Below are 25,779 nucleotides of genomic sequence, written 5' to 3' on the forward strand. Positions count from 1 at the left end.
GGTCAGATCTTATAATTTCATAGGCGTGCGTTAAAACATTAAAGATGGCGGATTGTCTATCGCTGTTAAGACAGTACAATATTCAGAAGAAGGAGATTATTGAGAGAGATAATCTTATTATATTTGATCAGTTAGCTTGGCCCAAGAACGTCAAGACGAACTATCTCATTTTCAGGTATTTCAGACGCTATAAAATTCTTGTAATTTATATAATACTGTACTGTGTATATTTAGAGGCGCTAAGGAAAGCAGCCCAAAGGATTATTACAGTCTAGAGTCGCTACTGTTTCTACTAAAGAATGTCAGCTTGTCTCATCCGCTGTATATACAGAGAGCTAATGTATGTGATAAGTGTTATTTATTGGGGGTGGGGTCTATGTATATATATATTGAAAAGCTAGCTCCTGGGGCGCTTAAATGGGGTCTGCAAATCAAGTCACTTCACATTTCAGCCGTACTAAGTATTTGTTCCACTATACGTTTTTGTTTTGTTGGTCTATGGTAAATGTCAGTGCAGTTTTTGCTGTATTAGCTAAGTTTATGGTAAAGGAATTTTGTTTATGTTGTTGCAGACCACTGTGATCTGTTTGACAGTGTTGTCACGTGCGTGCGCGCGCGTGCATAGTTGACGACATTTGCAGGATTTAAAGGATCAAACCTGGCTTAGCATTTAAATTTATTTCTAGTATATTTCATTGTGAATAATTTTGAGGCTAAGAATCAATCCATGCTGGACTCCTCAATAGGAGAGTGCCATGGTTATCCTAGCTATGGGTGAATGTGCACACGTGGCACCATTGAATATTGACGATTTTGTATGAATACTATATGTGCATCCCTGTACATGTATTTGCTTGATTTGAGTATTGTAGAACTAGTGTGCATGCTGTGAGAGGTTGGAAGGGGAGGGTATTATAATGTGTCTTCATATAGTTACAAGACCCAACAATGGATATTGTTTGTTGTTGGTCTCTGCCAAGCCATTACCTCTGCATGATAATCAATCACTACTATGCTCTGTATTGTTAGTATATGTACATGTGCAGCACACACACACATACGCACACACAATACTTACCACACACACTGTGTACGAATCAAGGACACCTCTTTACACAAGGGCATAAATTCCCCTTGTGGTATCCAACTGTGCTTACTTGGCTAGGCTAACATGTGCATTGTTACAGACTCAGAAGATATTGTCAGTGAAGTTGCCAGATAGGAAGGTATGACCAACATGTAGTGATCAGTAACCATGTGCACGTCATTGCTATGATAACAGGCACTGTTGGCTTATCTCAATGGAGAGTCAGGTAAATCATGTGGGGATCATGTGATGTGTGGGGGGATCATGTGACATCCAAGTTAATACCAGAGGAAGTTGGTGACATGTTATCAAACATCAAATAGGTTCAACCCCAAACATTTTACTCAATACCAAAGCCTGTGCCTCCTCACAAACCTTTCTTCAGTCACCACAACACAATATAATTATGTTAACTTTAGGATAATGTTTCTACATTATCCATACTTCTCATGGAACAATACTGGTTTCCAATATCAGTGTCAATACCAGGCATCAGTTATGGTTGTGCAATAGAATGTGCCAAATAAAGTACTAGTGTATCTAATTACCTCATTTTAAGTTAGTGACAGTTACTAGATGCCTTGTTTTGAGGAAAAAATCAATGGTTCCTATGTGAGAATTTTTTTTTTGTTTGTTTTGCGATTGTGCACAGTCAAAGAAAGAGTGGGGAAAATTGCCAAATAGAGTGTATCCAATTATCTCATTTTAAGTTAGTAACGGTTACTAGATACCTTGTTTTGAGAAAAAAATCAATGGCTCCCGTGTGATCATGAGAAAATGAAACTTTTTTGCGATTGTGCACAGTCAAAGAAAGAGTGGGGAAAATTGCTATGCTGAGTGAGTTACTTGCATTAATAGCCAATTCATGAATGGGAATAAAGATGGGACTGGGTTAACTCTGTGGCATAAACTGGAATTTAATGGCCTGTTTCTTCCAGCTGTGAAGTGATATTACTAATCAATGAATATCAATGCAACTACTCCATAGCTTTCTTATTTTTGCCAACTTTCTTCTGTAACTCAACTCTTGTTTCACGCTTTCGTGAAGATATTATTTAACATCAAATGGATTCCCTCTATACATCAAAGGGTTGTGACATTTGACCAACTTGCTCTGGGCTATATATTTGCTGTCAGTTGACAACTCTACTGAAGGTTTATTATTTAACCATTGGTTATTGTTACAGAAACCTCTACCAGTATTGATAAGAGTGTCCCTCTTGAGATGGGTATACCCACACCAGGTAACATTGTGTGTGGGTGGTGTGTGGTTATTGTTTTGTCATAGCACCTAAACGTCACCATGATGATGCTCCAGATGCTGTCAAGAAGTTAAAGTTAGAGGTAACTGCCATTTTGTTATTTTCATGATTTATTTTTTGACACCTTTTGTAGAGTAAACATTTACTGGAGGAGAAGGTATTGTAGTTAATGACAGAACAGTTGTCATGGTAACATATTGTGTAGCAACGATTGGCAGCTAAACTGTCAGCACCTAAAGAGGGTGGAGCCATAACCGACCAAATTAGGTGATTAAGTATGTGTTTTGCATATTATGTTTTATGTGATATGGTAGGTCCCTGAGTGAAGCCATGTCAGTTGAGAAGATCGCTGCTATTAAAGCAAAGAGATTGGCCAAGAAAAGACAGACTATAAAAATGGACAGCGATGCTAATGCAGTGAGTTAGTTTCTAAAAGGCTTGTATTATTTAAAGTACTGCCACAAGTGCTATATGAAAATATAGAGACAAATATAGCATGAAGCAAAGCTGAGTGCTATATTTAAACTTGAGACCACTCTTTTAGTGCTATAGTTTTCATACACGAGCAAGGCAGGCTTTACTGATCAAAGAACTTTCAAGTGTGAGCTCGAGTGAGAACATGCCGGCACAAAGCTATCGAGCAGCCTTCAGTAGGGCTGAGCGATTGTGACATTTTGTTACTTTCACGACCTTTGGTCCCAACAAGTCTGGCTCTGTACATTTTTACCTTCTATATTGCAGTAATAAAATTCTTTGTCTTAAAGTGTCTAGTCTAAAGATTTATTACTGCACAACATAAATATTTTGTACTCTCTGGCTTATTACCATGGTAATAGGAACAACGACTTTTCATGGATTCTGAGCTAGACTTGACATTGGACATAATTAAGAAAGAGCGGCATCACAGAACAAGAAGTAGTGTGCTACAGAGCACTAGCAAGGTATGATAATAACAGAAACCATTCCTAGCAGGATATTATCTGGCTTGTAACAGAAATATGACAATATTGTGGAATTGTTAAAATCTGTGAAGGCTCGTGAAGATGGTAGAGTAGGCACCATGGCAATCGATGCACAGAAACAACCCAAACAGGTAAGTGGCTAGACATGTACCCTTATGGAATATAGTTGGTTGCTAGGATACAAGGCAGGTGGTAACCCATGGATACAGCAGATATGACCAGGAGAGGTTTCGTGGAAAAGAAGGTTATGTTATTAAGTATAGTTATGTGTGTGATTTAATGGTGTATTATTGTACAGAAACTGAGGACTTTAAAATTGACACAATGGGCACATATCATGGACTGAATCTCAAGTCTGTGACTGAAGGTGTGGCCAACCCACATCAAGAACAGTCAGTAAAACAAGGTATAATCATTATTGTTAGTTGTCATGGTAACTGTTGTCAATTGCAGTCACTAAGCCTGCCCCAGTTGCTAAGCAACAACCAGTTTCTAAGGAGTCAAGAGTACCAATCATAATTGTTCCAGCTACAGTATCATCATCCATTACAATATACAATGCTGTGGATTTCCTACAAGATCAAAAGTGGGGAATTCCCTTGTATTCAGATTCAGTGAAGCTATTGGTGACACAGGTACGTGAGCATGGAAGAGAAAAAGAGTAAGAAACGAGAAGCAGAGGTGATGTTACAGCGAAAGAAGCCCGATCATGAACACCCTGGACAAACTATCACTATTCCTTACCAAATAATGGATAACCCTTTAAAAATGGGACCTGCTGACTGGTAGGTTGATTGGCTAAATCTTTAACATTTTAAAACATGATTTATTTAATTGCAAGTACCAGTTTTAGCTAAGTAGTTCAGCTACCCTACTATACTGTCAACAGAAAGTTTATTTTTCCTTCCTATTCTTTGGTATTTGCTGTAGTTAATTAAGTGATTGTCCCTATAATTGTTGTATGCAATGTTTTCAATATTTCAGTACCAGTTTCTGTTTACAGCTTCAAATATAGTATAGTGGCATTTTAAATAACTTTACAAGTAATATTGATGATTGTGTTGTACTACAGGAAGAGGGTTGTAGCTGTATTCGTCGCTGGTCCTAGCTGGCAATTCAAAGGGTGGCCATGGACACTGAAAGGGGGATCCCCAGCTGATATATTCACTAAAAGTTAGTGGGAATTTTCTAAGAGACAAGTTGCTGACTAACTTTGCTTAGTGAAAGGATTTCATTTGAAGTTTACCGGCACAAAACTAGAGCCAAATGTGCAAACATGGGATGTGCAGGTGTTAGAGGTAGGCATTGTTTAGAGTAACATCAACCTGTGTAATGAGACCACCCTTAGATTAGCAGCAGCAAGAGACACTTGGATAAAGCATCAGTATTGAAATTTTGGGATACTTTGGACAAGTGAGCAAATTCAGTATTACAGCTAGCTGGTCTGATTCTTGAACTGGTTATATGCAGGTTTATGATGAAGAATTGTTCTCATCTTCGATTCTAGACTACTGACATCGGTAATGAGTATTTCTATAATTTAGTAGGATAATTATAAACATTTCCGTAATTACATATTACTCGAATTGCATATATACATATAAAATTTAACATATAAAATTTACATTCAGATAATCATTAATTTTATTACATACTCAGTTTACTCATGTATGATGTGAACTCTTCAAAACTCACTCGGCCATCATTATCTGTCACGGGGAAGGATGGGAACAATGGTGACACGCACAAAGGGTAATGGTATAATGACATACAGGTTGACAAATACAGGGTAATGGTCACACAAACAGAGGGGTAATGTTGACATACAACGATGTGTACTCACCTTTGTCCATGGCACCCATCAGTTGGTCTGCTTCACTCAAACTTTTTTCACAATAATCACTATAAGAAAATGTGTAGAAGTGCACGTGTTCATGAACTCTTATTCTAAAATAAACTCTAAGGGCACAATAGATAAAACCTATTATTCTGTTGAATAATTGGTCCAGACATATAAACATTCACTGTGGAGTACATTTACATCCTTAAAGATATCTGACTGGATTCGCAAAAAGAGGTCTTCAACACACTTTCAATTCTATGAACTTGGAAGACCATAACTTAGTGTTCAAGTAACATAAACATTTTCTCCATCCATTAAGCTATGTTGGTACTCACTGCTGACCAAATATCAAGTTATTAGCTTTTTCCAAACTAAAGTTATGGATTGTCCAAGTTGGTAAATTGAATGTGTGTGAAGACCCCTTTTCGCAAATCTGGTTACATATGTGTATTTGTACCTTTTGGTGAGTAGTCAACTACTTGTAAAAATATTTTTGTTGGCACAACTACCTGTTACACCCACAAACTTGTAGAACATGAAGTGTTATATATGGTTACGATTTAAACACTATAAAGTGATTTATGACATAATTTAAAAGGTGCTTGAGCTTAAGCCATTTTATAAGTGCTCGAAGTGTTTCAAGCAATTCTGTGCCTTTATACCTGACTTCTCTAGCAAACTTTCTCATTTCTGACAAACTTAAATGTCCATCATTGTCAACATCTATAGAGTTGAACACATGTCTCATTTGGTTCAAATCTTGGTCTTTAACCATCTCCAGCAAGTTGCTATGGTGACCAGTAATAAGGTCACTACCATATAGTCAGTTGTTACCTTGACAATGAGCTACTAGGACTGGTGGGTGTGGTTTCATTTACATCAGGAAAACTCTTTAATGATGTTTTCTTTCTTATAGTTTGTAGTCGACTATTTCAAACACGGTGATGGTTTATGATATTTACAAAGTCCACTCACCCTATCACTCCCGTCATACGCCGCAAGCTCTGCCATCCTGGGTGAGATTCATGTACTGAGTCTCTTCTCACTGCTCGTTGAAATGCTTCACTGCCAAGTTCATGCATCCCATCACGAGCCAAAACATTGATGCTATTTCGACGTAACTTCTTTCTCTTTTCCTCCCGAAACTTCAACACTTCCGGAGTCAGAAGTTGTGCTTCAGGTCGGCTAAGGGCCCGTACCCTATGTCTGGATTGTGGAGATACCCTGTAATATATCCTAAACAGATCACCCTGATGATTTAAGAACTTACTCGGGATCAGAATCTATTGTTGACATATTTTGATCTAGTGTCAGAGTAGGAGTTGGTTGGAATAAACTATCAGTTGGGTTGTGAATGTGTGGGATTTCCTCAATTGTATAACTACCTAGGTCATCATATTTCAGCACCTGTGAAGCATATTAACAACAGTGTAGGCCGTGCTGTTCACACTGCAACTGTTAATACCTGAACGTTGTCCACACCAAATACTAGTACTGCTGCCTTGTTGCTATGGGTACCGCAGTAGTTAGGAGCAGAGAAAATTGTGGTCACTAATGGAAATGGGAAGCTCTTGAATCTTGTTTCATTGTAATGATATGATATGCCCTATTTGTACAGCATTACATGAAAAGACAAATTAATCTCCATTACCTCTTCCTTGCATTGGTGGGCCCGCACTATGCCAACAATTTTGCTAGTTTTAATGAACTCCATTATTGCTGGGTAGCCAAATAAGTGGGAACACCCACGAGGTGGATTAGGTAAGTAGTCTAATTCTAGGAACTGTTCAACAAGATAGTTTAACAATTTAATGTTAAACGATCTACCTCTTCATATTCTTCATCTTTCATGGAATATCCTAACACCTCTTCAAGCAATGGGTCAGCCCATAGCAGGTCACACATGGGACCAGTTATAGGGGGCTCGCGTCTTCTGGGGATCCCCCTTATGTCATCCAAACATGTGATCTTGGGACCTGCACAGACTACTATACACATATTCACAAGATCAGAGCACTCACCTAATCCACCATGGGCACAAAACCATCTGCCAATAGTTGATTGTACAATTGCTGCCAGTGGCATCGCATCAAAACACTTCATACAAGTTTCATATACTTCTTCACTTCCATATTTAGCAAAACATTCTTCTTGAAAGTTAAAGCCATCGTCATACATGTGTGTTGTCATGCTGCGTGATTCATGGTTGCCACGTAACAAGTACACTTTGTTTGGATGAAGCACTTTCAGTGACATCAGCAATAAAATAACCTCTGTAGAAAATGATCCTCGGTCAACATAGTCCCCAAGGAATAAATAGTTATGTCCACTGAAGTTGAAATGAGGTGTCCGCATGGACTTGAGGAATTTAACAGAGAATTGATCATCAATGGGGCACATATATGGCAGTGTCGCAGTATGAGAAAATTGTAACGTCGTTGAAATATTGTTTGTTTGTGGTTGGAGCAAGTTCCAGCCATTGGTCAGATGAAGCAGCTGTAGTAAATCTAAAAATTGTCCATGAATATCCCCGCACGCCTATGAACACGAAGAACACACTCAAGTGTCGCATTCTATCTATTATTCGGATATTTACCATAACAGGGCTTGGAATGTACAGTAAGTTATCCTCTGAAGCTAATATCCTTTCAGCTTCCTCTACGACAACCACAGCGTCGTTGGAGGACACAATGCACTCGCACTACAAAAGCAACTATAAAGCATTCCTATATAACGAAGCACTACACCTGATCTGTTTCTTTTTGTTTGTTCCATTGTGAATACTTCGGTTTCTCCACCAACTCAAAGTAAGCGATCAAGCGATGAATCACCCTTAGTGCAGCTTCGCTAGCAGACATGGCCGCGGTTCATCCCACCTTTTTAACAATGAGCTTGGTCTGATAAATAAGGTATGACTATCTACAAAACTCGTTCATAAAACCGATTGTTCCCTGAACTGGCTGCACTTTTATAGCTAAACGATCGAAATATTTAGAATACAGAAATGGAATTTCCTAAGTTAGCTAACGATTTAATACTGCGAGCTGCTAAGGGCGAGCAAGTTGAGCAGGTGCCTGTTTGGATTATGAGACAAGCAGGAAGATATTTACAAGGTGAGTGGGTGGTAGTTTAATTTTGCTCGCCATTTCGACTAGTATACTTTTCCTATTTTATAGAATTCCAGGACGTCCGTGCACAGCACGACTTCTTCACAATTTGCCGTACGCCAGAGCTAGCTTGTGAAGTGACACTGCAGGTGCAACACAGCTCGTAATGTGACGTAACATTTATTACGGATTTGTCTGTATTCGCAGCCTATCCGGAGATTTGCTTTAGATGCTGCTATAATCTTTAGTGATATCTTAGTTGTGCCCCAAGCCTTAGGAATGACAGTGGAGATGCTACCAGGAAAGGTACCTTCTTATTTAAAATTCCCAGTGCTTACTGGTTAGCTTGCAGGGACCACATTTCCCCAAACCATTGGAACAACCTGACGATATCAAGTCACTTAGCTACCCAGTTGACGTCAACAAAGAATTAAACTATGTCTTTGCTGCCATCACGTTAACAAGACATCGGTTGGAGGGTAAAGTACCACTAATAGGATTCTGTGGCTCCCCTGTAAGTTATCAAACAGCAAGCAGGACAATTTGTGGCCAGCCTAACTTCCGGGCACCAATATACTTGTGACATCTTTTCTACATTTAGTGGACATTGATGTCATATATGATTGAAGGTGGGGGCAGTCCCACACTTAGTAAAGCAAAGTCATGGCTATATCAACATCAGGAGGCATCACATCGCTTGCTCCAAATCATTTCTGATGTCTGCGTAGATTTTCTGGTGGGCCAAGTACAAGCTGGAGCACAGGCAAGTTGGCTGTTCCTCACAATGTTATCCTATATACACTGTTAGATGTTGCAAGTGTTTGAATCTCATGGAGGCATTCTGTCCAATCAGTCCTTCACCACATATTGTACACCATACCTTGGCCAAATTGTCCGTCGTGTGAAGGAGAAGTTGAGTAAGAATGACCTCCCTGTGGTCCCAATAGTGAGTGTGGGTGTTAGTAGCCTTTTTAAACATCAATATATTCTAGACGGTGTTTGCAAAAGGTTCTCACTATGCAATTGAAGAACTCAGCCAATTGGGGTATGATATATTGGGCTTGGATTGGACTATACAACCACAAGATGCACGGTAAAACCTATCTATAACCTGCTACATATTCATAAGAGATGGTTAACACAGGAAAACAGCTGGTGGTAGTGTAACACTACAGGGTAACCTAGACCCTTGTGCACTCTACGCCTCTAAGGTAGGAACACCCACCTTAAGAAATAATGATATAATTTATACATATTTGAATGTTAGGATGAGATTGATAGGATGACAAGGGACATGCTGACACAGTTTGGAACACAGCGTTACATAGCAAACCTTGGACATGGGATATACCCGACGATGAACCCAGACAACGTAAAGGCATTTGTGGATTCTGTACACTCCATAAGTAGAGAAATAATCAACCAAAAATAACTCATGACAACACTTGTAGTATTACAATAAAATGTCAGACTGTTACTAATAAGTTAGCTTCATGAAGGAATGGAATTGAGATGTTTAGTAGCCAGTAGACTAGAAATCCGACCATCATTCCAACTATTACATCAATTACATGATGACGACCTAATAGCACGCGGGATAGACACACACCCACAGCCCACATGATCCAGAGAGTCGTTGCCATAGGTGATAAGCTAAACATCACCACATATAGCATTGTTATGGCAACAGCTCTGGATGCATGTCCAGAAGGAAACGCATACTCATCAATTTGAGAAACACTTCCTAACATCTTGCCACTGTCCAACTCCGGTCGTTTCCTCTTAAAGATCACTTTAACTGGTGCAATCACTAAAATGTCCAGCAAAAGAACAACAGCCAATAACACTGCCTCGTCCCAGCTGTTTGTAAGACAGCACTTCACAGATGCATACAAAAACCAAATAATACCATGACCTGATATCTCAAACAGCAAACATAACAATCTTAGTATCAGTTGCCATCTATTTGTTGGATTGGCACACAAACAAAACTGGCTAGTCCATACTTCATCTTGATGAAACACCTTTTGCATAAATGTACGCCTGTTCTTTGATAGGGTGATTCCTTTGAACTCATCCGTTGCGTCACTCCAATAGGTGACCTTAGCAACTTCAGGAACGCAAATATTAAAGTGGTTCATACCGCCCCGCCAAGCAACTTGCTCACAAATAAATAATCTATTTAAAGAGCGCCAATACCTGGCACATTTTCTGGCACGTGATAAATTGTTGTCATAGTTACTAAAGATGGCTCAAACGATAGCTGAAGAAATTGAAGAATTGAGAAATAAACTAGCTTTGTTAGGTAATACAAGATTGTGTGTGACGTTTAGCGACTAATAATTCACCTAGACGGTGACAAGAAAGCTTATGAAGAAAGCGCTACTAGTAGAAAAGAGCAGAACAAGGCATTAATTGGAAGATTAAGGGCTGAAAACAAAGTTTTACGCTCGAAGCTAGCAGCTAAACTAAAGGCAAGATTGTTCGCTAACGAAATAATGTTAAATTTCAACTGGCATAGGCGGATGATGATGTTGTAACCGGAGCGTTTGCGAAGTATGGAGTAAGACAGCCAGCTGATTTGAAGGGGATAAATGGACAAGTGAGCTATTATAGTAATAAACAACTCTTGCATAGTTTTCTTCTAGGAAGCAGTGGTGAGGTATGACCAGAGAGTGTGTGAGCTGATCAAAAGGTTTAACGCTTTACAAGCTGCTGCTCAAACCAAAGTTGAATTACTTGAGAGGCTTCAAACTGAACACGACTTATTGAGCCAGGTTTGACTATAATTGCAATATAGTATTAATCCTCTGCATGTAGGAGGCTGCAACCATATTAGCTACCCCTGCTGGGAATTCCCCAGTAGCTCAACGGTGCAAGGAGTTGGAAAACAGGCTAGACAAGGCCATCATCAGGTGTAACGAGGCTAATCATGTGAGAAAGATTTATCAACAAGTTGTTGAACAGCTTCAAGAAGTGCGTAGGTGTTGGTTATATGGTATACCAATCTAACAATATCTATAGGAGCGACTAGAATTTGACAATCAAGTTGATGCACTGGAGAAATCTATTAGGCAACGTAGAAGAGACCTTAAAGAACTCACCACTATGTGCACCGATGCACAGATTGCTAGGGACATGGCCAAAGTATGTATGAAGATTTTTAGTTATTAAGAATTACTTAAAAATGTCACAGACTGAACTAAGCCAACAGGAGCAAGAATCAAGTGATGCACGTAAGGAGAGGGAAAAGAACCTAAGTGATTATAAAAGACAAGCTGATGAAAAGAAAGAATTTGCAGAGAGGGTGGAGCGAAGGGTTAGCCTAGAGATTTTTGGTTGTAGTGATGATAATATTTTTGCTTGACAGCTTCACCACATGTCTGTAGACAATGATGTTATTCAGAGTAAGTTATAGCTACCACATATACCACCTGTTTAATATACTACTTACCTAGCTGAAGTACAAATAACTATTGGGGGACAAGACCAGGAAGCTAAGATCTCATCCTATGAAGATGCTCTAGCTAAGATCAAGGATACTACTGGTGTTTCTGATATTCAGGTACCATATGTATAAGGCTAGTTGGCATCATTAGTAAGTTCAGCCAACATTTCAAGGGGCTTGTATTTACTCTAAGGAGTAATTTTTAGTAGCAAATTTGCACTGACAGTATTGTTTTTACTCAACTCCCATGTGTGTAATCGTAGGAGGTTGTTGATCGTTTCTTATCACAAGGAGACACTAAAAAACATCTGGATAGCCTCAAAGAAGAGAACGGTAAACAGTTGGCTCGTCTCAAAGAGGAGAAAGTAGGTAGCAATTGTGTAAATCTGTTTGTGTAATAATTATAACTTGTACTAGGAAAAACTGCAATTGCAGTTTGAAGAAATGAAATATTCCGGAGAAGCTAAGATGTCTAGTGGCCAAAGAATGTTGGAGGAATTCCAAGCTCATCTCACTGAAGGAGAAAAGAAGTAATTTATTGCTGTTTGTTGTAAATAGCAATAATTCATTTGTGTACATGATTAGTTGTGAAGAAGCTGAAGCTAAGGCAGACCAATCAGCCAAACTGATGACTACTGTAAAAGCTGGTGTGGAACACTTGGCAGAGAAATTGCAACACCTAAAAGCTGTAGGTCAATTTATAATATTGTTTTATATTCTAAAACTGTACCTGCTACAGCCAAACAGCCATACTTTGAAGCCCAAGATGGACCCATCGTCAGATGAGTTTATTCTTGACCAACTTAGCAGTTGCGAACAAAAACTAGTCATGCTGGTAGAAGAATTGTCCTCACGAGACCTGGACACTATTGAGAAAGAGATGGAAGATCATGAAATATGTTTTAACAAGTCTGATTTCATTCCAGCTAATAACACAAGAGTGGCTATTCCAAAGACATCATCACATTCAACACTATTTGGTGAGTTGTTGATACAATGTGTGTAGTTTATGACATCCCATTGTAGAGAGTGACAGTAGTAGTGATGAGGAATTTATCTCTCGTGAAACTATTAAGAGAAATGTGAATGCCTTATTGGATTCTAAAGCTAAGAAGAAACCACAAGATGATGATGATGCTGGTAAAAAGAAGCGAAGGAAGTGAACAAATGTATTATCATTAAAACATCACTTAATATACTCTATCGGTCATTGTACTGGATAGGTCATTGGTTGAATGGGCTGCATTGCTTGGGGGAGGGGCTCGAGCTCCACCTTGCCTCTTGTTTACATGCATCTCGTACATTGAAGTCTTGTATTGTGCAAGGGTCTTAGCTGGGTCCTCTGGGAGTGGAGCCTCCCAGAAAAAGTCATGATTCAGTGCACCATCACTGTCAATTCTCTTGGAGGGATCCAACGTTAGAAGTTTATCTAGTAGGTCCATGGCGTGGGAATCCTTTATGTAGTGACGAAGTCTGTCACGGACTTTGCGGTTCTGGTCTTTGGGTAATTCCAACTTTCCAAACAGTTCAAGTTTGTCAACATTAGGCCACACTTCTGTAGTGATGGAGCCACATAATTGACTGATCAAAGTGATTTGATGTTGCTCTGTGTTCCCTTGCATCACTGGGCTACGAGTCCACATTTCAGCCATGATACAGCCTGCACCCCATACATCTATAGCTGTACCATAGTTACGTTCACCTAGCAATAGTTCTGGTGGACGGTACCAAAGGGTGACGACACGATTTGTATACCTCTTCTGTCCTTTGCTTGCCCCAATAGCTCTGGCCAGTCCAAAATCAGCTAGCTTTAGGACTCCATTCTTTGTGATCAAAATATTTGAAGCTTTCATGTCACGATGAAGAATTCTGTTATGGTGAATGTAGTACATTCCATTGAACAATTGTTGAAGAAGTCTCTTAATCTCAGCAAGGGAAAACTTGACAGCTGGATTGCTCAGAAGTCCAGCTAAATCATGTTCACAAAATTCACACACCAAATAGATACTGCAGCTATCCTGCTGAGTGTATGGAGTAGCTAGAGGGCAAAATAAACAACAATTATTATAACACAACTGATATACAGTACCTCGGGAACGGCAGATTTCTATTAACTCCATGACATTTTCATGTTTTAGAAGTTGCAGTATTCTGATTTCTCTGAGAGCTGTCATTGGAAAGCCCTCCTTTTCATTCTCCATTCTCACTTTCTTCAGAGCAACATATCGTCCGGTGGAACGCTCTTGAGCCTTGTGCACTTCACTACATGTACACAACACCTCAATAGTAACTGATAAACAACATCTGCATTCACCCACACATCATGTTCAGGAGTGCCCAACTGCTTTTCTACATAGCTCATATTACTTAGAGAATACAAGCAGGTACCAGTGCTTTAATGGGTTCTAAACTGTATCAAAAGCATTTTGTAGAGAATCGGCCAAAAAATCAAATGCCTAAGATGTACAACACAAAAAATCTCACATGGACCAAGGTAAAATTTTGATGAACAAAATTCTCAATCCCAGTCACTTGTGTTTCAGCTGGCAGTGTGGATGTAGCTACCCCTCAAGTCTATAGTATTGTACCCAGACTAGTTATTTCTATACTGAAAACTTGCAACTGGGATCAAGATCCAATCAAGTAGCTAGGGGGCTTTCTGCAGTGAATCAAGATGTCCACAAATGTGGCAATCAAGCACCTTCAAAGGCCAACTTTGAGAAATTAATAGTTGATGATCTTGAATCAAGATGAAATATAGCAATCTAAGTGACATTTCAAAATTAATCTTGGTCACTAGTGTATCAACTGGCAGAGTGAAAGTGACTACACCTTGTGTTTATAATTATCAAGGTGTCTTGATTCTCCAGGTCAATTTATCATACAATATTACTGTACATTAGGGGTCAAGGAGGTTTGTATTTTCTCACAAAAAAACACTGACCAAAAACCAGCCTCACAATAACTTCACTGCACCTTGGCAGTACACCTGTATTGGTAAAAGTAGAATCAAGCCCCAAAAGTATCTTCAGAGCAGCCAAAATCTGAACACAATTTTCTACAGACTGACTAACTGCCTGCCTGATGCCTTCAGAGAAGTGTAACTCAATAATGATGAAGGCTGTGATTTTTTCACTGTTAGATGTCACTTCAGCCCAATGTACACATCATGGAGTTACTTTTGTAGTCCTTTTCTTCTCACTGACAGTACAAGGTGTCAATTTGCAGTGGTGTGCAATAGCTTCCCTATATGTTTGTAACAAAAATCATCTGTATTTTCTGAAATGACTGGATTGATTGCAGAGGCATTCCTCGCAATGTCTAACACTGTGTATGACTAGCTGAAAACAAAGCTTTGTGTTCGCTGTTTCAGTAAATGGGACACACATTCAGACATACATTAAGTCCAGCGATGTTTTTTAGTATGTACTGGTTCACCAGTCATAGCTATGGTACAAATAAGTAAACAAACAAGCATAAGGGAATTTTAAGTTCAATAAGGGATCACAGACATACAACAGTAGTAATAGTAGTGATTCAAGGAAGCTGCAGATTGACTAGTGGACATTTATCTCTAATCAAACTTAAACTTCACAGAACTTGTTATTATTGGGTGTAACTAATCACTGGACTGGATTATATTATAGCTTTACACAAACTAAGATGAGTCTTGCTACCTTCAGCCCACTACCAAATGATGAATATAGAGCAATGGGGATCATCCATTATTTCAGCATTTTCACAAGACTACAGAGAGTACGCTAGGAGGGAGGGGGTAAAGTTCACCTGTACGCTTTTTAAAAATGTTGATCTTAGTAGTACACACAGAGAATAATTCAGTTTAGTGTTTGGTGGTTAGGTGGTAGAAGCTGAGGTGTAGCTGGAGTATGAATGCCTGTTTCAGGAACTGGCTTTGCAGCCAAGTAGTGTACACAAGGCTATATATAAATAATCAACATTCTTTTAATGTTCTCACAAGTCAGAGGATTAGCAGGCAGATGTATTGAAGAAAACATAAAAATTAACACTGATCATACAATGGCTATCACATCAATATTTTTATAGTACGCTTTTGGGTAGGAGGAGGGGGGATAAGCAAAAAGAGTATTCTCTGTACGCTTGTGAAAATGCTGAAAATTATGGGTGACTCTTAAGCAGAAACTAACCTCACAACTATTTATTATGCTCTGCCCCACTTATAAGTCTTAATATCCCTTACTGTTATGCTGCAGGGAATGTGATAGCAGCAGTTAAGTATTGGAGTTAGCAGTAAGCTTGTACTATGCAATTCTAATAAATTTGGTCACAAATGTGAACGCATCAAGTAAATTTCAGGAATAAAACATGTTTTAGAAATCCCGAGAACAAGTTCTTGAAGTTAATTTGTCCTTCATTACCTCAACGTTCATACATTGTTTTCACATATTCATATCTTTGGAATGGTTGGTCTTATCAACAAAAACTAAATGGCATCTTGCTGTAATGATGTAGCAGATCTGAACCTTTTCAAGTCTGTGCACTATAGCATATGAAAGTTGTTGCCATTTGTTTTTGATAAAGAATTTCAATAACCTTTGCTATCACATTCCATGTAGCACAATAGTAAGGAGTGTATAAGTGCTGTAGAACATAATTAGTAGCAAAATCCTTAGAAGAGTTTTCGCTTATTCCACTGCTCAGCTCAGCAGGCTGAAGGCCCTTAGCTAGTGACACTCAATAAATCCAACCTTAGCACGTGTAAAAACAAAAAAAAAATGTCAGTCCAAAACACGTCACTAAAACACACACAAAATCCATTTCAAGTGGTGACTTATCCACCTACAGCTTGCAGTCTAAGCAAGTGCCTGAGGAGAGACACACAGCCTGGAATCCAGGATATGCATACAATTAATTTCTAATAGTAAGTTTTCAATCATATGTGAGGTCATGGATAGACATTTGAGGACCAGTACTCTTTGAGTAACATAATCCTGTCACTCAAGGTCTAAAGCATCCTTCAGTACGATCAACCCCTAATGAAATCATGATGCTAATCTTGTTGTAATTTCATTTTTTTTCCTGGGCATGCCCAGTAAAAAAAAGCACTCCTACCACTCACCCAAATGTTCCTTGCCCCACCATGGCGAGTTGAGTGTATTTACTAACTTCTGGACAGTAAGGGTACGAGTAATTCTCCTTTATCGCACCACCGCCACCACTACTACTGCTTGAATCATGTCCAGACTCTTTGGAAAAGAACAACGGGTCCACCTTGCCACTCATAATTAACTGTAAGGTAAATGCGAGTATTTCCGGACAGCGCACAATTCCGGACACTTTGGCACCTTTACCAAGCTAGCCCAGGAACGAAACAACGGATTGCCTTGAAATTTCTGGTGTGAATAGCTATTCTTATAGGGATTATAAAAATCGAAAAGTGTGTTCTAGTTGATTCATTCTTGGGTGCTATACACGAAGTGTCCGGAATTGTGCGCTGTCCGGAAATATCCGCATTTACCTTACCTCACGTGTCGCTTGTTGGGATCACGTGCTCGGGTGTGTTCACCAAGTGCAGTCAAGATGTCCAAGAACACTGGAAGCGACAAGTTTAGGAAAGTGAACGTTGAAGACTTTGATGAAGATGCTTACAAAGAAGACGAAGCAGATGCGCCGAGCGGAAACGATGACAGTTTTGTAGCGCAAAAAGAAGCAGAAGTAAAGAAGCTCACTCAATCATATCCTTTTTATTTTGGGCACTAAATATATCTTGAACAAATTTAATGGTAGTGTGTTCCTTAACTCAGTCTTACAGGTAATAATATGGAGGCTCTGAAAGTGGCTTTGGGTGGTGATAGTACAGTACAACTTAAAGGACCAATGAAGGTGAGTCAAGCAGTGATGATTGTAACAGTTGATGTAATAAAAGAATCCATACCATAACCAAACTATTGAGTAATAGATACAAGTTTCATTGAAATGTTGTTGCTTTTAATGTTGTCTATATTTATTTATGTGGCAGAAGTTTCTGCTGGAGTTATGCCCTCCGTAAACATTATCAACATACAGAATTGTGATACAATATTGTGCCTATCAATGCAATGCCCGACTACCACAGATACGGGCTGAGGGTGGGGAATGGTGGGGGGATTGATCACTAAATTTTCCCAACTGGAGATTTGTCTTCACTAAAGAAATTCACTAAGGTAGTGAAAGTGTCTGCTTTAGTGTGTGCTTTCAGTTTAGGAAGGAGTGTCTCAGGTGTTATAGCTACTACATTCATACTAGAATCCACTCGCACCAACTCATCACCAGACCTACACCACATGACCGCACGGATCCCCTCCTAGACCCAGTATTCCTGGGGTTTGCAAGTCGAGACTTGGTCGGGGTTTGTATCGCCAAACTCCCCACAGTAGGTGGGGAATTGTAATTTTCAGTTGTGCAAATCCCCACCTCAGCCCATATCTGTGGTAGTTGGGGATTACATTGATAGATGCATAAGTAGAGCAGGCTCAAACATGGTAATAACCATATATGCCATGAAAACCCTATTACCCTATTCATACTACTGCTTCAACACAGTTTTTACCAATAATGGATACATACAAGAGTCCATACAACTTGTAGGTATCTACAGAGAGAGGTACATCAACTTAGTTCGTAATGTTACCAGTAGCTCTCAACTCCTGATTGTTTCCCACCAAATGTGACACTGCTTATAGATGGAACCTGGCCTTCCCACATGCATAAGTCTTATTTGGCATCTATAGCTTGTTAGAATATTGTGTTTGTCTGTGCCAGTGGAGGAAAATAATGGAATCCTGTCATTGGATTTCTATATCATTAACCCTACATGCTTATTTGTGTGTGTATTGTTGTTTATTCTCTGTTGAAATGACAGTTTTTGTGTTGTCATTGGTAGTGTTATTTATTTAGTTTACTATATTTATGGCTCAGATATTTATTCCTTTCAAGCAAAATCGTGCTGGTGACTAGACAAGGCTGGCGTTACCTGTCTCATACTTTTCTTGGTGTTTTTTCAGCTTATTCACAGATTCAAGTTTAAAGAGAAGGCAATTAAACATTTTGCTCGTTGTTTATGGCACTGCACTGAATTGTCTGACTAGGCATTCATTCGAGACCCAAATTTATTTTAAATTAGGTGTTTATTTTCTCTGTACCCTAGTGACTAAATGAATGCTCTGTACCCCAATGTCGGGGCTGGGCATTCATATTGGGCTGGCCATAATTTGAGGCATATGTTAGGATTTGTTCGAACTGTGATCATTTTAAAACTGGAAGTGCTGACGTAGCCATGTAGCATGACTAGACACACACTCTTAACAACTAAAGACAATTTATTGGTCCCAAAAGGTCTATATTTATACTTCCATTTTTTAAAACCTCTGAGGAAGAAAAACCTTCTGCAGAAAAAGATGGGTTAAAATTTAATAGCCCTAGAGTGTCCATTGTAGGGAAGTTCCAGTGTGGGGGCCTGCAGAATGGATTATTGCTCTAGTCAGAGTCTCGGGAGACAAAACTTTAGTCCTGTTATGAACACCATCACTGATGTTTACATACACGTGTAGTCGTGTACACAATGAAAGTGATTTTGTTACGTTAGGATCGTAACTTTACTGTGGTGTTGGATGTCCTCACACGATTCCGGACGAATGAGGTTGACAAAGCTGTAAAAGCTCTAAACTCTGATCAAATTGACATGCTTATGAAATATATTTACCGTGGATTCCAAGAACCGACAGAAAATTCATGTGGAATTCTTCTAGTGTGGCATGAAAAGGTAATTCTACAATGAACAGTGAATTATCTTATATTATTATGTTAATCCATGTTGTAGGCATTTGAAGTTGGAGGTCTGGGGAGCATTGTCCGAGTAATGGCTGACAGATGGACTGTTTAGTCGGGAGTGCTCATTGTTACTTTGTAACTTGATAAAATAATATTTTTGAGCAATAGACTATTAATTATTATCATGAATTTTTGTTGTTACTGTTTGGCGCAGTTTGGTTGACTTCTTTGATGTCTTCTAATAACTTGAGTGCATCAGAACGCAGCGAATCACTCTTCCCTTCCATCACAGCGAGAGCGGCATCGATTTGATCCATTTGCTTATCAAGGGCAACAATATCTGTGGGTGTTTATGTGGAGTAAATGTGCAGATTATATATCCTTACCAGATACGTCGAAGTCATGATCTATTTCCTTCGCGCAATCTTCGCTCTCCATTATTCTTGTGGTGCGCTCCAATTAGGATAAATCATGGAAAGAAAGCTGTTGGTTTTGTTTGGGTCCCAGACGGGCACAGCACAAGATGTAGCGGAGAGAATCGGAAGAGATGCAAAGAGGAGACATTTTGCAGTCAGAGTTTTCGCAATGGACGCTTATAACAAGGCATTGTAAAGAATATAGGCACTTATCCAGCTGTTTACATCTCTGTGTATGCCATAGGCTGAGCTAATCCAGGAGCCAGTGGTGATATTTGTGGTAGCTACTACTGGCCAGGGAGATGAGCCTGATAATATGAAGGTCTGGATTATGCAGCTAGGCATTAACATATTAATTGCCCTAGTCTGGTGCAGCCAACCCTTTTTAAGTACCCTGGGTCTGTCTAGCATCAAGTATAGAAATGTACAAATGTACTGTGGCTTGTGCTAAGGGTTACATAACAACCATAGTAAATAGTGAAAAATTAGACCATGACAGTGATTGTTTGGTGATGCCACTGACTCGTGTTTATGCTTGTGTTAAGGCTGTGGAGACAATATCTTCAGGGTCACAGGTGGATTTTTGTAACCCTTGATTTACCCACCCTAATGCAAAGCAAATTTATACAACTTCCGTTTCAACCCTGTAGTCCTATTTACCTACTTATGTCATGCATCTACTATACATTGTTATAATTAACAATACTGCGATTTCATTGTATGCACCAGTTTTCATTAACAGAGACACAGATCCTTAATGTGTAGACAGACCAGATCCCTTTTCAGGATGCCTAAAAAGGGTCAGCTGTGCCTGATGTTATCCCCCCCCCCCTCATCCCTTGAGCATATATGGGGCTATGGTAGGGATTTCAAATGTCAAATGCCCCATGTTAGGGAAAATCCAGTTTGTCAAAACCCCAACATAAGCCTAGTTGCAATATGGAGATATGACGCGTTGTATTGTAAGTAGCAACAAAAATACTTGGGTGCTAATGATCGGTTGTCAAATTCCCCATGGTGGGGCACCAGTTTCCTCCTGTAAACTTCCCGCCTCTGCCAAGGGGATGAGGGGACAATATATCGATAGATTCATTAGTCTATTTGGATATGTATGTGTGCTTGTTTCTAGCATATGTGGCGGTTTTTGCTGAGGAAGAACTTACCAACTGATTCCCTTACTTCAGTAAAGATTGGTGTCCTTGGTCTTGGAGATTCTTCTTATCAAAAGTAGCAAGTGTCCCCATAGCATCACCTTTTAATGTTGGCACTATTTTTACAGGTTTAATTTTGTTGGTAAGAAATTATACAGACGTCTCTTACAACTTGGAGGGACCAGCATTGTCCCTTTAGGCTTAGCTGATGACCAAGAAGAATTTGGGTGAGTGGTACCAGCGTACTAATTCTGATAGTAAAGTGTTTATAGGTGTGATGCTGGAATTGATCGGTGGGTCAAGGAACTGTGGTCTGTTTTGTTAACAATGTACCCTCTACCTGTTGGCTTATTGGCCATGGGTGATTTTGAGCTGTGAGTAGCTAGTCTAGTGTCACTGTGTTCTGTTCTAATGAAACACTTAGCTTACCTCCAAGGTATAACATTGAGTTACTACCTGGTCACGCAGACATACCTGTTGTCACAGAGCACAGTTGAGTACCGGTATATATTGTCAACCATGTTGGTCAGGTTGCTCACAGGTGGCCAGCCTTATGATCGAGGTAGACCGTTTCCTGCCAAACTGGTAGGAAATGAACGAGTAACAGCAGCTAACCATTTCCAAGATGTTCGCTTGATAACATTAGATGTATCTCAGTCAGGAATGAGGTGCATATACGTACCATCATTTTAATACACTGTCTTATACAACTACTACAATGTTGTATGTAGTCACAAAGCTGGCGACGTTGTGATGATACAGCCACAGAACACTTGTGATGTTGTACAAGAAATAACCACATTACTTCAGCTGGATTCTACTGCTGTCTTTACCCTGCAACAAAATGATAAAGGTTGTTCATGTCAGCATGCACAGTGTGTAGTTTGCCATTGCTGTTGTTATAGATTGTCCATTGCCTAATGGATTACCACTTCCCTGCACATTCCAGTATCTCTTCACACATTATTTGGATGTACAGTGTGTCCCTCGACGTTACTTCTTTGAACTATTGATGAGCTTTACACAGTCAGATTTGGAGAGAGAAAGACTTGCAGAATTCTGTTCACCAGAGGGGCAGGTAACTCAACACTGTATAACCTTGTTGTTAAGTGTGTGTTCTAATAGGATGAGTTGTACAGCTATTGTAATCGAGTACGGCGCACCTCATTGGAAGTGTTGATGGATTTTCCCTCAGCTACCACACATATTCCTGTTTCTTATTTATTTGATCTATTTCCAGTACTGCAGCCAAGAGCCTTCTCCATTGCTTCTTCCTCCATCGTATGTTACTATATGTAGTAACTAGCTCCTTTTATATGCAATGTTGTTGTTGTGTTATGTTTGTCTTCAGCAGTGGCCTTAACTTTGAGGGTCCTATTGTATCCAGCATTGTATTCATAACTGCTATTTCACATACACCACTAGGCCCATCCTGGAGTGATACAAATCTTAATGGCAGTTGTGAAGTACCAAACAAAACTAGTGAAGATGAGAAGAGTAAGTCAGTTTTGTCCTAAGGTTTGTGTGACTGTGTTATGTACAATATGTAGGGGGTGTGTTCTAACTGGTTGGCATCGCTGGAGCCTGGAGCAAGTGTCCCGGTGTGGGTAGTGCTGGGTACCTTTGTGTTCCCAACAGACCCTACTACCCCAGTGATTATGATTGGACCAGGTGACTTGTTGTGAGGGTGTGTGGCCTACCATTGTTGGTTGCCATAGGAACAGGATGTGCGCCATTTAGAGCTGCCATTGAGGAACGTGTATCAAGAAATTGCCAGAGTAAGTTACTGTTTAGTTTTACCAAGTGTGTCAGTAGTGTCACACTCATACAGTTGTGCATTCCTTAGTGTTTATTTAGTTGTAGCCACATTTTAGCAAAGTTATGATTTTACTTCTGCAGCTAATGTTATGTTTTTTGGCTGCCGTTCAAAATCAGCTGATTTTTTCTTTGAACATGAGTGGAGCTTATTGTGTACTAAAGAATGTTTAAAACTGTTTACAGCATTTTCACGTGATAAGGTACTGCTCCTAAACATGTCAGTGTATGTTAACTGTAGCTTGTAATAGGAGCACAAACACTATGTACAACATGACATTGTCAATAATGGCAAGCTTGTATCTGATTTTATAATCAACCAGAAGGCGTGTGTATATGTTGCTGGGTAAGTATTAGTCATTGTAATATTTCTAGAGTTGCCCTTGACTTGTTGTGTAGCAATGCCAAGAGGATGCCAGTGGATGTAGTAGAGGCATTGAAGTCTGTACTTGTGAAGGATGGCCAGCTACCAGAAGCTGAGACTGATAAAGTATTGAAAGACATGGAGATTTGTAGACGTTTGCAGTTTGAAACTTGGAGTTAAAATATAATTGTGCGTTAATTAGAATAAATTTCCGGGCGTGCGTTACTGCGATACGAGGTAACACGTGGCGAAAGGAGCAGGAGAATCAGCGGGACTAGAAGTGTATTAAGTGGTGAGTATGGTGTTTATATAGTTTAGGAAGTGTATGTAACTGATGGACAGTACAAAGGAATATAATTGTGGTCGTTTTCGTCATGTCGCATTGTGCAACAAAATGGCAGCAACCGATTTCGTTGATGTGGCCACGATTACTGGAAGAAAAGGTTTTTTATTTTACGATTGTGATGGCTTGTAGTCTCCCAACATACGCTCAGCCCAGTACACATCTGTGCTTAGGACAGGCTCGTGTTCTGTGACCACAGGCGCAGTCACTACAAAATTATGCTTGAGTTGATCAAAGAAATAATCTATAATTGATAGCTGTATAGATTATGTTAACCCACAAGACCTATAACACATTTTAAAGCTTGAGCAGACTCTACTATGATGAAATAAACCCTGTACTGTAGTAGATCTGCTCACTTGCGAATGGTGCATAGTGAGAAGCAGTATACAGAGCACAGCTAGTTATACTGACTCTTACTGCTTGGTGTACTACTAACCCGACTAGCGTGCTGACATGTACACCTGCAAATGCTACAACACTGACTGTAATGAGGGACTACCAATGGCATGGGATCCCATTGGAGATAAAATAGTGGTTGAAATTTCAAGAAGAAATATATAATTTTCTCTGGTCAAGACCCTGGGTTGCAGATTGACCTACAGTGTATATTTATGTGCTACCTACCTCAGCAACCAAACACAGATTGGCATTTACAAAACAGCACAACCCTAAAAACAATTCCTACTGAGCAGAGATAACTTTGATCTAGACATTTAAAATTGGGTAGTTAAATAGAGCCAACTGATGGTGATGAAATTGTTTTGGCATATGTCTTTTCCCCTCACATTTGATCAGTTATCCAGTAAAAGGCTTATTGTTAATTGTTTTGTGTCTTGCCGTGTGTATAAGTATTGTGTACTACAAGATGAGTGTGTATATATGTTGTGCTAGAAAGATGTCTGCAAATCTTCAGTGGCAGTGTATCAGGAAGTCATCCAGCTTCATACTACAAAAGAATGGAGTTACCTTCAGCACTGTAAGCTTATCATGGCAATAAGAAATATTTTGAACTATGTTGGTAACTTGTCACAGGAGCCAATGAATTTGGCCAATAAAAATTCATTTAAGTTCAGTGGCCTTGTCAACAAGAAAGCAGTTGGGATAGAGAATGGACCTGAAGGTAAAGGTGTTACTCTTGTCACCAAAAAACAGACAAGTAAGTTTTGTTTCTTGTTCGTTAGTCACGTGGTTACTGCTGTCCGTTGCAGACGCTAGACAATTTACAGTTAAGAAGACAGCGTTGGTCAAGAACCGCAGGAAGACTTACCATTCAATTCGAAAAAGCTTGGGCACTAGCGAGTACAGAAAAGATTTGATTGAAGTGAGCACGATGTAGTTTAGACGATTCTCATTATTGTCATTCTGTAGTGTGCAGTACGTCGGGCAAGTGCCTATTGGGCCAGCCAGCAGTCTAAGGGGAAGAAAGCTCTTCGTAAAAGAAGCGGCAAGAAATAACTAATCCATTTGTTGTCATTGTTGACTATTTCAATATATCGTATATAAAGCTGAAAAGGGCAACTATCTTGCAGCCATTAATGCTGTTTTGGTATCAAATGTAGTGCTCTTCATCAAGTGTTAAAACTATCATTTGGTGTCTGGTAGATGGTGGTGTAGAGCAAATCTCTGAAGTAAACCACATCAATTCTGTTGTTTCTTTACCGATGTCCTGTTGAAGTATCTGTTACTGCTTTACTACCTTGATAAGGTGAATTATCACCTTGATGTACTGCTTTACCATTTTGATCTGCTGATAGACTACGATGATCTGCTGGTGGATTACTTGCTGGTAGATAATCACCTTGTTCTGGTTCATTTTTTGATGTGTTGGGTGGGTTAACATTGATCTATTGGTGGATCACTACTTGGATTTATTATCTTGATCTGTTGCTGGTTTATTACCTTGACCTGTAGGTGCATCACTGTTGATTTGCTGGTTATTCATCATTTCAATTTGCTAGTAGATTATCATCTTGATCTGTTGATTGTTTGTCTGTTGGTGTCTATCATCTATCCTGTACAACCATATATAGGTATTCCACGGGTAAAGTAAAAATAGCAATAAAGGAGTGATGGAAAATGGTGTAATGGAAAATTGTATGACATGGATGTATCAATGAAGAAATTCTTAAGACACAAACAAAAATCAAACTGAAGTCCTCTAATAGTCAGGCACTTCCGGTATAAACAAAT

General features: G+C 39.4%; 9 protein-coding genes and 1 long non-coding RNA gene across 14 annotated transcripts; 6 read left to right on the forward strand and 4 right to left on the reverse strand.

Moving 5' to 3' along the window:
* The first annotated feature begins 4 nt into the window (after nucleotides 1–4).
* Nucleotides 5–4,965, forward strand: LOC136265993 (parafibromin-like). The gene is made up of 19 exons (XM_066060942.1): nucleotides 5–175; nucleotides 235–340; nucleotides 1,188–1,226; nucleotides 1,283–1,313; nucleotides 2,275–2,331; nucleotides 2,376–2,431; nucleotides 2,483–2,506; nucleotides 2,555–2,616; nucleotides 2,664–2,766; nucleotides 3,186–3,290; nucleotides 3,344–3,442; nucleotides 3,489–3,555; nucleotides 3,610–3,717; nucleotides 3,765–3,897; nucleotides 3,947–4,096; nucleotides 4,384–4,484; nucleotides 4,533–4,609; nucleotides 4,660–4,724; nucleotides 4,782–4,965. Exons 1-19 carry the CDS (start codon nucleotides 45–47, stop codon nucleotides 4,816–4,818), a joined length of 1,551 nt encoding a protein of 516 aa, XP_065917014.1. The 5' UTR covers nucleotides 5–44; the 3' UTR covers nucleotides 4,819–4,965.
* LOC136265988 (uncharacterized) lies at nucleotides 4,893–8,155 on the reverse strand. The gene is made up of 12 exons (XM_066060933.1): nucleotides 7,902–8,155; nucleotides 7,751–7,855; nucleotides 7,176–7,692; nucleotides 6,982–7,130; nucleotides 6,806–6,937; nucleotides 6,620–6,760; nucleotides 6,425–6,561; nucleotides 6,130–6,378; nucleotides 5,989–6,081; nucleotides 5,817–5,942; nucleotides 5,155–5,213; nucleotides 4,893–5,020 (listed from the first exon to the last, which is right to left on the reverse strand). The coding sequence occupies exons 1-12, from the start codon at nucleotides 8,010–8,012 to the stop codon at nucleotides 4,959–4,961; spliced, it is 1,881 nt and encodes a 626-aa protein (XP_065917005.1). The 5' UTR covers nucleotides 8,013–8,155; the 3' UTR covers nucleotides 4,893–4,958.
* Nucleotides 8,107–9,772, forward strand: LOC136265995 (uroporphyrinogen decarboxylase-like). The gene is made up of 9 exons (XM_066060944.1): nucleotides 8,107–8,267; nucleotides 8,331–8,410; nucleotides 8,469–8,567; nucleotides 8,614–8,775; nucleotides 8,863–9,024; nucleotides 9,070–9,207; nucleotides 9,254–9,354; nucleotides 9,406–9,472; nucleotides 9,529–9,772. The coding sequence occupies exons 1-9, from the start codon at nucleotides 8,159–8,161 to the stop codon at nucleotides 9,691–9,693; spliced, it is 1,083 nt and encodes a 360-aa protein (XP_065917016.1). The 5' UTR covers nucleotides 8,107–8,158; the 3' UTR covers nucleotides 9,694–9,772.
* Nucleotides 9,728–10,402, reverse strand: LOC136267614 (polyisoprenoid diphosphate/phosphate phosphohydrolase PLPP6-like). The gene has a single exon (XM_066062773.1). It carries the CDS (start codon nucleotides 10,400–10,402, stop codon nucleotides 9,728–9,730), a length of 675 nt encoding a protein of 224 aa, XP_065918845.1.
* A 46-nt stretch (nucleotides 10,403–10,448) lies between these two features.
* On the forward strand, nucleotides 10,449–12,924 carry LOC136265992 (outer dynein arm-docking complex subunit 3-like). The gene is made up of 14 exons (XM_066060941.1): nucleotides 10,449–10,566; nucleotides 10,614–10,735; nucleotides 10,783–10,863; nucleotides 10,910–11,038; nucleotides 11,082–11,237; nucleotides 11,286–11,408; nucleotides 11,458–11,580; nucleotides 11,632–11,668; nucleotides 11,720–11,826; nucleotides 11,973–12,074; nucleotides 12,127–12,239; nucleotides 12,295–12,397; nucleotides 12,449–12,689; nucleotides 12,736–12,924. Exons 1-14 carry the CDS (start codon nucleotides 10,509–10,511, stop codon nucleotides 12,870–12,872), a joined length of 1,632 nt encoding a protein of 543 aa, XP_065917013.1. The 5' UTR covers nucleotides 10,449–10,508; the 3' UTR covers nucleotides 12,873–12,924.
* On the reverse strand, nucleotides 12,865–16,992 carry LOC136265994 (cyclin-dependent kinase 9-like). Its single transcript, XM_066060943.1, has 3 exons — nucleotides 16,808–16,992; nucleotides 13,799–13,971; nucleotides 12,865–13,747 (listed from the first exon to the last, which is right to left on the reverse strand). The coding sequence occupies exons 1-3, from the start codon at nucleotides 16,969–16,971 to the stop codon at nucleotides 12,900–12,902; spliced, it is 1,185 nt and encodes a 394-aa protein (XP_065917015.1). The 5' UTR covers nucleotides 16,972–16,992; the 3' UTR covers nucleotides 12,865–12,899.
* Nucleotides 16,993–17,213: 221 nt separating this feature from the next.
* On the forward strand, nucleotides 17,214–19,686 carry LOC136266000 (actin-related protein 2/3 complex subunit 5-B-like). Its single transcript, XM_066060950.1, has 4 exons — nucleotides 17,214–17,422; nucleotides 17,498–17,571; nucleotides 19,313–19,489; nucleotides 19,547–19,686. Exons 1-4 carry the CDS (start codon nucleotides 17,269–17,271, stop codon nucleotides 19,607–19,609), a joined length of 468 nt encoding a protein of 155 aa, XP_065917022.1. The 5' UTR covers nucleotides 17,214–17,268; the 3' UTR covers nucleotides 19,610–19,686.
* Nucleotides 19,623–20,096, reverse strand: LOC136266003 (uncharacterized). The gene is made up of 2 exons (XR_010705858.1): nucleotides 19,884–20,096; nucleotides 19,623–19,837 (listed from the first exon to the last, which is right to left on the reverse strand). It is a non-coding gene; the product is annotated as an uncharacterized lncRNA (long non-coding RNA).
* Nucleotides 19,818–23,441, forward strand: LOC136265991 (NADPH-dependent diflavin oxidoreductase 1-like). Of its 4 annotated transcripts, none has more exons than XM_066060936.1 (16): nucleotides 19,818–20,100; nucleotides 20,158–20,235; nucleotides 21,043–21,140; nucleotides 21,193–21,291; nucleotides 21,337–21,438; nucleotides 21,489–21,556; nucleotides 21,606–21,732; nucleotides 21,796–21,917; nucleotides 21,970–22,142; nucleotides 22,190–22,345; nucleotides 22,490–22,561; nucleotides 22,615–22,735; nucleotides 22,783–22,842; nucleotides 22,964–23,082; nucleotides 23,131–23,225; nucleotides 23,279–23,441. In XM_066060936.1, exons 1-16 carry the CDS (start codon nucleotides 19,969–19,971, stop codon nucleotides 23,421–23,423), a joined length of 1,767 nt encoding a protein of 588 aa, XP_065917008.1. In that variant the 5' UTR covers nucleotides 19,818–19,968; the 3' UTR covers nucleotides 23,424–23,441. The 4 variants fall into 4 exon arrangements, with proteins under 4 accessions (XP_065917008.1, XP_065917009.1, XP_065917010.1 ...); XM_066060937.1 differs by having other exon boundaries at nucleotides 22,789–22,842; XM_066060938.1 differs by lacking the exons at nucleotides 22,964–23,082; nucleotides 23,131–23,225.
* LOC136266001 (large ribosomal subunit protein eL28-like) lies at nucleotides 23,394–25,101 on the forward strand. 2 transcript variants are annotated; one of them, XM_066060953.1, is made up of 5 exons: nucleotides 23,394–23,535; nucleotides 24,485–24,565; nucleotides 24,622–24,745; nucleotides 24,798–24,910; nucleotides 24,958–25,101. In XM_066060953.1, the coding sequence occupies exons 2-5, from the start codon at nucleotides 24,485–24,487 to the stop codon at nucleotides 25,042–25,044; spliced, it is 405 nt and encodes a 134-aa protein (XP_065917025.1). In that variant the 5' UTR covers nucleotides 23,394–23,535; the 3' UTR covers nucleotides 25,045–25,101. The 2 variants fall into 2 exon arrangements, with proteins under 2 accessions (XP_065917025.1, XP_065917023.1); XM_066060951.1 differs by having other exon boundaries at nucleotides 23,405–23,535; nucleotides 24,481–24,565.
* The last annotated feature ends 678 nt before the right edge of the window (nucleotides 25,102–25,779 follow it).

The sequence above is a fragment of the Dysidea avara genome, chromosome 9 (assembly GCF_963678975.1).
Source record: "Dysidea avara chromosome 9, odDysAvar1.4, whole genome shotgun sequence".
Taxonomy (NCBI): domain Eukaryota; kingdom Metazoa; phylum Porifera; class Demospongiae; order Dictyoceratida; family Dysideidae; genus Dysidea; species Dysidea avara.

Coding starts and splice junctions, on each gene's coding strand:
- LOC136265993 (XM_066060942.1), top strand. CDS start 45: ATGGCGGATTGTCTATCGCTGTTAAGACAGTACAATATTCAGAAGAAG. Junction 176..234: donor ACGAACTATCTCATTTTCAG/GTATTTCAGACG, acceptor GTGTATATTTAG/AGGCGCTAAGGAAAGCAGCC. Junction 3,556..3,609: donor GAGGTTTCGTGGAAAAGAAG/GTTATGTTATTA, acceptor ATTATTGTACAG/AAACTGAGGACTTTAAAATT.
- LOC136265988 (XM_066060933.1), bottom strand. CDS start 8,012: ATGTCTGCTAGCGAAGCTGCACTAAGGGTGATTCATCGCTTGATCGCT. Junction 6,938..6,981: donor AAGATGAAGAATATGAAGAG/GTAGATCGTTTA, acceptor CTTGTTGAACAG/TTCCTAGAATTAGACTACTT. Junction 5,021..5,154: donor GATGGGTGCCATGGACAAAG/GTGAGTACACAT, acceptor TCCCCGTGACAG/ATAATGATGGCCGAGTGAGT.
- LOC136265995 (XM_066060944.1), top strand. CDS start 8,159: ATGGAATTTCCTAAGTTAGCTAACGATTTAATACTGCGAGCTGCTAAG. Junction 9,355..9,405: donor ATACAACCACAAGATGCACG/GTAAAACCTATC, acceptor TGGTTAACACAG/GAAAACAGCTGGTGGTAGTG. Junction 9,473..9,528: donor GTGCACTCTACGCCTCTAAG/GTAGGAACACCC, acceptor TTTGAATGTTAG/GATGAGATTGATAGGATGAC.
- LOC136267614 (XM_066062773.1), bottom strand. CDS start 10,402: ATGAACCACTTTAATATTTGCGTTCCTGAAGTTGCTAAGGTCACCTAT.
- LOC136265992 (XM_066060941.1), top strand. CDS start 10,509: ATGGCTCAAACGATAGCTGAAGAAATTGAAGAATTGAGAAATAAACTA. Junction 11,409..11,457: donor TTGCTAGGGACATGGCCAAA/GTATGTATGAAG, acceptor AAAATGTCACAG/ACTGAACTAAGCCAACAGGA. Junction 12,075..12,126: donor CTCGTCTCAAAGAGGAGAAA/GTAGGTAGCAAT, acceptor AACTTGTACTAG/GAAAAACTGCAATTGCAGTT.
- LOC136265994 (XM_066060943.1), bottom strand. CDS start 16,971: ATGAGTGGCAAGGTGGACCCGTTGTTCTTTTCCAAAGAGTCTGGACAT. Junction 13,972..16,807: donor GTGGGGCAAGGAACATTTGG/GTGAGTGGTAGG, acceptor GTGTACATGTAG/TGAAGTGCACAAGGCTCAAG. Junction 13,748..13,798: donor AGAAATCTGCCGTTCCCGAG/GTACTGTATATC, acceptor TTTGCCCTCTAG/CTACTCCATACACTCAGCAG.
- LOC136266000 (XM_066060950.1), top strand. CDS start 17,269: ATGTCCAAGAACACTGGAAGCGACAAGTTTAGGAAAGTGAACGTTGAA. Junction 17,423..17,497: donor AGTAAAGAAGCTCACTCAAT/CATATCCTTTTT, acceptor AACTCAGTCTTA/CAGGTAATAATATGGAGGCT. Junction 17,572..19,312: donor AACTTAAAGGACCAATGAAG/GTGAGTCAAGCA, acceptor TTGTTACGTTAG/GATCGTAACTTTACTGTGGT.
- LOC136265991 (XM_066060936.1), top strand. CDS start 19,969: ATGGAAAGAAAGCTGTTGGTTTTGTTTGGGTCCCAGACGGGCACAGCA. Junction 21,141..21,192: donor GGAGATTCTTCTTATCAAAA/GTAGCAAGTGTC, acceptor CTATTTTTACAG/GTTTAATTTTGTTGGTAAGA. Junction 22,843..22,963: donor TGTATCAAGAAATTGCCAGA/GTAAGTTACTGT, acceptor TTACTTCTGCAG/CTAATGTTATGTTTTTTGGC.
- LOC136266001 (XM_066060953.1), top strand. CDS start 24,485: ATGTCTGCAAATCTTCAGTGGCAGTGTATCAGGAAGTCATCCAGCTTC. Junction 24,566..24,621: donor ATGGAGTTACCTTCAGCACT/GTAAGCTTATCA, acceptor AACTTGTCACAG/GAGCCAATGAATTTGGCCAA. Junction 24,746..24,797: donor TGTCACCAAAAAACAGACAA/GTAAGTTTTGTT, acceptor TGTCCGTTGCAG/ACGCTAGACAATTTACAGTT.